The sequence below is a fragment of the Otolemur garnettii genome, unplaced genomic scaffold (genome assembly GCF_000181295.1).
Source record: "Otolemur garnettii isolate 467f Iridium unplaced genomic scaffold, OtoGar3 scaffold00010, whole genome shotgun sequence".
NCBI classification, from domain to species: Eukaryota; Metazoa; Chordata; class Mammalia; order Primates; family Galagidae; genus Otolemur; species Otolemur garnettii.
The window spans coordinates 22,787,882-22,796,677 of record NW_003852405.1 but is presented as its reverse complement, the minus strand read 5'-3'; the positions used below and the strand labels follow the sequence as shown (position 1 = coordinate 22,796,677).

General features: G+C 43.7%; 1 protein-coding gene across 1 annotated transcript in view; it reads left to right on the top strand.

Annotated features, from left to right (window-relative positions):
- The window catches only part of WDR63 (WD repeat domain 63), a 71,162-nt gene extending 65,232 nt beyond the window's left edge, over positions 1–5,930 (top strand). The window contains exons 21-23 of the mRNA XM_012801673.2: positions 797–888; positions 2,043–2,165; positions 5,705–5,930. Coding sequence (XP_012657127.2) covers positions 797–888; positions 2,043–2,165; positions 5,705–5,848 — 359 coding nt within the window. The 3' untranslated portion in view covers positions 5,849–5,930. The remainder of the gene's footprint in view (positions 1–796; positions 889–2,042; positions 2,166–5,704) is intronic.
- The last annotated feature ends 2,866 nt before the right edge of the window (positions 5,931–8,796 follow it).

The following is an 8,796-nucleotide window of genomic DNA, read 5'->3' as shown; positions in this document are numbered from 1 at the left end:
TACCCAAGGGGGATAGCTGGAGGCTCCGTCTCAAAAAAAAAAAAAAAGAAAAAGAAAACTGTGGTTCTGGCTATATCTCTAAAATTCATTTGGATAACGGTAGCTTTTAGCCCTTACTGTGTTTGGTGAAAATGTACTTCAGGACTTTTTTGTTTCATTAAATCATAGCTGTGTACATTAATGTAGTCATGGGGTACGATGTGCTGGTTTTATATACAATTTGAAATATTTTCATCAAACTGGTTAATATAGCCTTCATGGCATTTTCTTAGTTATTGTATTAAGACATTTATATTCTACATTTAGTAAGTTTCACATGTACCCTTGTAAGATGCACCATAGGTGTGGTCCCACCAATTACTCTCCCTCCGCCCATCCTCCTCCCTCTCCCCACCCCTCCTTTAAAGGACTGGTCTTTTAAAATCTTTCCATGTATTTGCCCACTTTCTTCCCAAGTCTGCCCTGAAGGCCCAACCTCAGAAAAGGTTTATATAAAAGGGTCAACCTCAGCTGGGAGCCACTCTCCTGCTATAGAGGCCAGGAAAACAAGATTCAAGGTGGCGGGGTGGCTGGCAAAAAAGCTCAGAGTCTCAGCTTTCAACTCACCAACTGACAAAAAAATGACTTTTTCCTGTTTATATGGTTCAGTTCTGAACATCTGATAAAAGACACCAAGATCGTCGTATCCTTAGAAAGTTCTTTGGGAGGCCACGAAACAAAACCACATTTCCTATTTAACCTCTTAAGGTGGCTTTCTGTTTGCTGACTTTTTCTTCCCATTCCGAAAATCTTTCAGCTAAGCAGCAGCTCTTAGCTATAGCTGACCATTTTGGAACACTGCATATATTGGAAATTCCTTGGACGTTAAGTCACCCTTCCAGCAACGAGGTGAGTGACCTTTGCCTTTGAGGACTTAATATGACCAGATGTTGCTGAGGCAGGTCCCAAAAGTGTGTTAGAAATGGAAGCATTTTCTCTATAAGGGAACCGAAGATCCGCGAAGTCAAAAATAAGAGGATGTATTTCTGGTGTATGAGTTAAAAAATTTGAAGGTTAAAAAAAAAAAAAAAAAAGACAGGAGATGGGAGGGAAACCAAGTAAATCAATCCCGACTTTGAGAGAATACTTGATGTAAGGATTCATAATCGTAGAATGTCCTTTTCTAGTTCTAACTAAAGTGTAGGATGTTTGTGTCAGCAATGCCCTTTCCTGAGGGCTCAGTTGACGTTTCCATACGCCCACCTTCACCTCCTCCTCCCTCAACTTGGTGTACTGCAGATAACGCTCCTGACCCGGCAATATTCTGTACACCCCTCTGCCTTGCAGCCACCACCTGTGTATTTCTACCAATGCTAATCGTGAGGTTTGGAAATGATTAATGAAGAGAAATACATAAGTAAATATACAACAAAATTAAATCTGTGCGTGGCAATCTGTTGCAAGTCCCAACAACATTAGCTTAGTTCAAAACATACTCTCTCCCCCACTTCCTCTCCAAGGCCCCTGCTGACTTTCCTGCTTCCATTTTTATGCCTACAGTGCTAATAAGCTCTGCGGGGGACCGGGAACTCAGCTTTGCTTTTAGTACCATTAAGTGTCTCCATGGATACACTCATCTGGGTTTTGCAAGTTTGGTTGGTGATGTGAAATTTCACTCCGTCTGAGAAGTGAGAAGGGAGAAAAGGAAAAAGCAATTGCTGAATTTTGCTGGGTTGTGCAGTTCTGTCCTTCCCACCCTACTCTGGAAACCTCCAAGGCATAGGGATATAAATCTTATCACAGTAGACCCCAAATTGAAACGGAGCTACCTTCTCTGGGAGTAGGTCTGGAAGCCCAATTTCCAAATCACTTTCACCTAAAAGGTCTGAAGTATGGCAAAGTAGGTAACCTGCCCAAGGATTAGATAGACGGTCATTAGCAATGATAAGGCAGCTGAGGGAGGAGGATTAGAGGGTCACCTGCCTACTTACAAGTGGCAGGAATTTTCACAGAACCTTCGGAAGGGACTCTAGGTTGCCTTCTCCGGCCTCTCTTTCCTGCAGGTATCAAGTGTACAATATTACTTCCAAAGAGAGGTGAAGCATCTGGAATACGTCGCCCAGCGCAAAGTTATTCGTGACAAAGAAATCAAACAAATCAATATGGAAAAGGAGAGGAAAAGAAGTGTAAGTTAAATCTCAGAAATGAGAGTTGCTTTCCTCGAACACCAGCGGAAACAGGACTGTTTCGCTTACTCCACAGTCCACAGGGCACTTAAGCCTTTTCTCATTCTCCTCTTGTTCTCATGAGAGTCAAAGTGCCAGTGATTTCCAAGCTCACTAGGAGTAGGAACTGCCAGTTGGACACCCAGTGAGATTCTATCCAGCTTCAGTTTCTTTCTTTTTTTGAGACAGGGTCTCACTTTGTCGCCCTCAGTAGAGTGCTGTGGCATCACAGCTCACAGCAACCTCCAACTCTTGGGCTTAAGCGATTCTCTTGCCTTGGCCTCCTCAGTAGCTGCAATTAGAGGCACCCACCACAATGCCTGGCTATTTTTTGTTGCAGTATGGCCGGGGCTGGGCTCAGTATATAGAGCTGGTGCCCTACCCACTGAGCCACAGGCGCTGCCCCAGCTTAAGTTTCTGAACTTTTCTATTTTTATTTTATTTTATTTTGCAGTGTTTGGCCAGGGCTGAGTTTGAACCCTCCACCTCTGGCATACAGGGCCGGTGCCCTACTCCTTTGAGCCAGAGGCGCCACCCTCTATAGTTTTAAAGTCCTTTAGAATAGATACATTGATTCAAAATTTGAATGCTTTCATTATATAGATTGTAGTATCTGGTAAATAATGCATTAAAATAGGCAGTTGGGGCAGGATTCAGTGGCTTAAGCATAATCTTAGCATTCTGGGAGGCCAAGGCAAGTGGATCCTTTGAGTTCATGAGTTCAAGACCAGCCTGAGCAAGAGCGAGATCCATCTCTACTAAAAACAGAAAAATTAGCCAGGTGTTATGGCAAGCACCTGCAGCCCCAGCTATTTGAGGCAGGAGGATCACTTGAACCTAGGCGTTTGAGGTTGCCGTGAGTTAGGCTGATGCCATGATGCTCTAACCTGCGGCAACAGAGTGAGACTCTGTCTAAACAAAAACAAAAACAAGCAGTGGGAAAAGAATTGAACATAGAATCAAAACATGTGGGCTCTGGCTCAGCACCTGTTGCACAGTGGTTATGGTGCTGGCCACATACACCAAGGCTGGTGGGTTTGAACCTGGCCTGGGCCTGCTAAACAACAATGACAACTACAACAAAAAAAACAGCCTGGCATTGTGGTGGGTGCCTGTAGTCCCAGCTACTTGGGAGGCTGAGGCAAGAGACTCACTTAAGCCCAAGAGTTGGAGGTTGGAGGTTGCTGTGAGCTGTGACATCAAGGCACTCTACCAAGGTCAACATAGTAAGACTCTGTCTCAAAAAAACCCATGTGGGCTTAAATCCCAACTCTGCCTTTTACTAGCTGAGCGATCTGGAGCAAGGGTCTCATTTTTGCCAAGTATCAGTTCTCTCATCTTGAAAATGGGAATATTGATAACTGCCTTTTAGGATTTATAAGGCTTTCAGTTAAATAACAGGACAAATTTGAGGCTTTCAGTAAATGGGAGCTATTATAACAATAGATAGAGATAGAAACATGATAGATAGGAAAGGGAGAGAGATGAATTTTACTGTATGTCCCGTTTCCCCGAAAATAAGACCTACCCCCAAAATAGGCCTTAGCAGGATTTCTATGCATTTGTTCAATATAAGCCCTACCCCGATAATAAGACCTAGTGATGGGTGTGGCTGTGCAGTATATCTGCATAGCCATGCCATGCATTTCAGCACAGAGAGGGAAGCATCCCCTGAAAATAAGCCCTAGTGAGTCTTCTTGAGAAAAAATAAATATAAAACAGTGTCTTATTTGGGGGGAAACAGCAATATACTAGAGCTATTAAACTTGAAATAGAGGAAAATCTGGTATGGAACTCATGCATCTTAAACTATACCAAAAAGGAACCCAAGCTCAAAAGGCCCCACTCTCATCTTTCCCAGCTTTTCCCTGTGTGATATGATTCTGTGACTCTGTGCCCCCTGGATTTGGGCATTTTTAAATTTCTGTGAACCCATCTCTTCTTGCAGTGTATATTTCTACTTTCTTTCTCATTTCTTCTCTTGTGGGATTTCTTCATTGTTCCTATCTACCATTTCCTTATAACTAAATACATTTCCTCCTCCAACAGAATTGTTCATGTGAGACCCTCAGTCTTAACAAAAAGCACCAGCATGTAATATTTTAATGTACTGCATTAGCAAATGGGTTAACATTGTCACTTATTGATAGATACTAATTAGCACAATAGAAGCAGAGGGTCTCATTTCAAAACACATTGTTTAGCGGTAACAAAGTATAAAAGAAATACCAGTTAATTAACTTTTCACTGTGTCCCATTACTCTAAACAAATTGGTCCTGGTTTGGTTCTTTTGTGCACTTAACAAACATTTGAAATTCCATTGTGGGTGATAATCTGCCACTTTCTCCTACCCCAGCAATTATCCACAATCAGCATGAGTGTTTAAATACCGGAGTGACAGCTTCTCAAGCTCCTCATCACCTACATCTGTAGGAACAAGTAGACTTGTGCATAATCAAAAAATAATTTGCCTGTGACATACTTTTAAACTTCTGGAATATTATAATAATTGTATCTTAAAATTGTACTGTGCTTTTTAGTTTCCAAAGCTTTTCCACCCCTCCTTGTATCCTCGTTTTGTTTGATGTAGTCCTTTCTGTTAAGTTGGGGCTCCCATTCTCAAATTCTCTCTGGATCTCGGTGGTATATAAGGGAATTGGCTTTAAAGGGGTTCCTCCGTTACACTTAGGACACGAGAAAGGTCACTGAGTAGAAACTAGTGTTAGTGAGACATGCCGCCCCTAAGCAACTGCTGATGAAAGAGCAAATGAAAACAAGAACTGTGACAACCTCAGAGGACTGCAGTGGGCATTGGATGCCTGTTGCCAGCACATAGAAAGTGCTAGTGTTTGCTATTAATACTATTACAGAGGCCAGGAAACAATCACACATTCGTCCAGCAAAGCTGATCTTAACGAATGCCCACCAGGTGCCAGGATGAGGCTGTACGCTTCACCCACAGATTGCAGGAAAACCTTACACCCTTCTATGTGCACACATAGGATGTGGACAGAGCTCACTGTTTAAAGGATATGACATGGGAATTTTTCAAACTGCAATTTCAGCTGTAGACCCAAAGCTGGGAAGAAGAGTCATTACCATGTGATCCACAAGCTGTGCTGTCTACGTGGGGTTTAGGAGAGGAGGGACTTGAAAAGAATTCTGTATGCTCTAGGCAATTAATCACCTTCCAGGCTACACCAGGGAGGCAAGCGTTGCAGTGAAGAAGTCTGGAAGAGGAGATTTGTTTTGTTTTGTTGTGTTGTGTTGTATTTTGTTTGGGGAGAGGGTTGGAGGGCCACAGTGGAGGGCCTTGTCTTTCCCAGCACTTGAGATCCCTCCTACCCTTTTACCCTCCTGCAAACCCCTTGCAGAGAGCAACAGCCAGGTCAACTGTTCCCAGACAGCCCCTTCTTATCCTCTGGTATATATTTTTTTCATCCTCTGGTATTTTTAACTATCAGCACCTTACAGGAATGCCTTATTTTCCTCCCCACAGAAAACATATCAGAAGTCAAAAGAACAAATTGAGGCTGGGTTGAAACTGGACTATGAACAGTATCTGGACCTGGAAAAGACCACCCTCATCAGTCTCGGCCTACTCAAAATATCAGAGAGAAGGTCATTCATCGACATGTTGTAGAAGAGCCTTCCGAGGGGGTGTTTGGGGAACTTTGTGGGACCTATCCTCCTTCTGTTCATTACTTTTTATATAGAATGATCTAGCAAACTGAACATGTATAAGGTTATTTATAAATACGGGCTTTTATTTCATGCTATTAAAAAACTTCTAAATTATAACAATAATATTTGTGTCCATTTTTGTACTGAATATGTATTGAATCTTGTGCTGAATACGAACAGTTTCAATAACAAAATTTGTATTTTCTTCTAGTAATAGAGAGCTTCAGATATCCCTATACCCCGGCCTTGGGTGTCCACGCAGAGGCCCTAATCCCAGGCAGGAGGGAAAACTCAAACTTTGCTTTAACCTCTCTGCTTTTTATCACCTTTCCCAAAAATGCTTCCATTGCACAAATTGTAGGGCCATGTGCTAAACAAAATGTTAGCAAATTGAATCTAGAAAAAAAAAAATATTTAAAGGCTAACGCATGAAGCTCAAGTTGGATTTAGCCAGGGAACATATGATTCATTTAATTATAGAAGATAAATCAGTGATTGGTTAAAGAAGGGAAATTATGGTGCCACATAGATGCAGAAAAACATTTGATAAAGTTGCACATCCATTCATGATAAGGACAACAATAATTTCTTAGCAACTATAGAAAGAATTCCCTTACTCCGATAAAGGGCATCTAAAATAGTTCCCAGCCAAACATCACACTTAATTGTAAAATGTTGGAAGCTTTCTTCCCAGACTTAGAACAAGACATGGGGCTCAGCAGCAGGCCTCCTAGTCAGCACTGGGGCTTGACCAGTATAGGCACAAAAAGGCAATAACAGCACGTGACACCCCCGATGACAAACCTTGGAGTCCTATAGTTTTATTTTTATTAAATCTTAACTGTGTACTTTGCATCTAAGGGGTACAATGTGCCTGTTTTATATGCAATTTAGAATGCTTACATCAAACTGGTTACTATAGCCTTCAAAACAAAGTACTATTTTTTAAAGTCTTTTTAAGGTCTTTAAAGTATGACAGTGGGGCTTTAATAGGGATTGCATTAAATTTACATACTGCTTTGGATAGTATGGATCTGTTAACCATGTAGCTTCTTCCCAGCCATGAGCATGGTATATTTTTCTATTTGTTAACCTCTTTAGCTATTTCTTTTCTCTGACTTTCATAGTTGTAGTCCTATAGTGAAGACTCTCATAAACTAAGCTCAGGAAGCTGGATTATAATTTGTGCAGAGAATTAATAGAAGTTAAGCAGGAAGGTGACACGATCAGCTTTATTTGGAGGAAGATAAGGAATGGATTAGTGTGCAGAGAGGCTCACGGCAGGAAGTCCTATCAGGAGGCAATAATAATAGTCCCAGGTAAAGGATTAGGATGTCATGTCCAAAGCTGAGTGTGGAAATAGAAGTGAAAGGCTTCCCTGCGCCCTGCAAGGCCGGTGCAGGCGGCTGCCTGCTGCCTCCCGGCTTGTCCCCTGCTCCTCTGCCCTGCTCACACCCACTCGGCCACCCGGCCTGCTGTTCACCAAACGTGCCCAGCCTCTTCCTACCCCGACCTACGGTGCTTGCTGTTCTGTACTTTCTCTAGAGAACTTTCTTATTTTCATGAGTTCACTTAAAAAAAAAAAAATACACTGAGTGCCTACTAAGTGCCAGGCTCTACCAATTTAAATAAGGTTGTCAGAGAAGGTGACATTTGAGCAAAGACCTAAAGGGAGCAAGGCCTTTCCCCTGCAGCTTGGTGTGCTCGGACACCCCAGCCCCCAGCCCCAGTGCAAAACAAGCTGGGACTTCAGGCAACAGGCGTGTCACAGCTGTCCGACATAAACCGGTACCTGGGGTGGGCATGTTGGCTCAATCACAACCGGGTGTGGTGAGCATAGGCGATGAGAGTGAGGGATATGGAATAAGCGTCGGCCTCAGGGTTGTTAAATGAAGAGTTTAGCACAGTGGCTGGTCGAGAGTAAGCAGGAGACACAGTTGGCTATTATTTTGCCTAATTTACAAATAGGCAATGACTGTGACTCCTACAGAAACTAAAGCTGGGGCTCCTCATGCTTCGGAGAGCAGGTATCATCACTTCAGGATATTTTTATTGTGTGTTTTCCAGCTCAGCTTTTCCACCACACCAGCACATCACCACCCAGAGAAACAGTGGTAGCCCAAGTACTGCGGGCTCTCGCCCCACTGGGTGACCAGGTAGCCCAGCCGCTGCCAAGTGGCTGCAGGTGTGTCCAGTAGTCCCTGGGATGAAGAATAAGTCACGGCTCAGTGCCCGTTGCTCAGTGAGTAGGGCACTGGCCACGTACATCAAGGATGGCAGGTTCGAGCCTGGCCTGGGCCTGCTAAACAATGACAACTGCAACAACAACAACAAAATAGCCAAGCGTTGTGATGGGCGCCTGTAGTCCTGGCTACTTGGGAGGCTGAGGCAAGAGAATCACTTAAGCCATAGAGTTGGAGGTTGCTGTGAGCTATGATGCCACAGCACTCTACCGAGAGCAAGAGGGCGACATAGCGAGACTGTGTCTCAAAAAGAAAAAAAAAAAAAACGAAAGAAGTTGCTCGTGTTAGAAAATAAGCCCACACCCCACAGGTGCTCAAGGCTCCCCCTCTCAAAACGCTGGCATTGCCTGGTGGCCGGAGCCACGTGGGAATGTGCTAGGACAATGCTTTTGTGTTAGGTCAAGTCCAGCAAGTAGCAAACCCCGAGGCAGGAGTAGATGAGTGAGGCACTTACTGGGGTGACAGCAGAAGCCTGGAGAGCCTTCAACCTCCAGGCAGGCCTGGTGCGTGTGGCAGGAAAGAGGAACCAAGGCTGGGTCGGAGGCGGCTGAATTAGCCCCGTACTTCCCTTTGTCACCCACACCTAGAAACTCAAGGTACTCACTGTGCTGCCACCTCCTTCCCGGCGTCAGTTCTCCAAGGGGGCTCTCCAGACCCTCAAGTG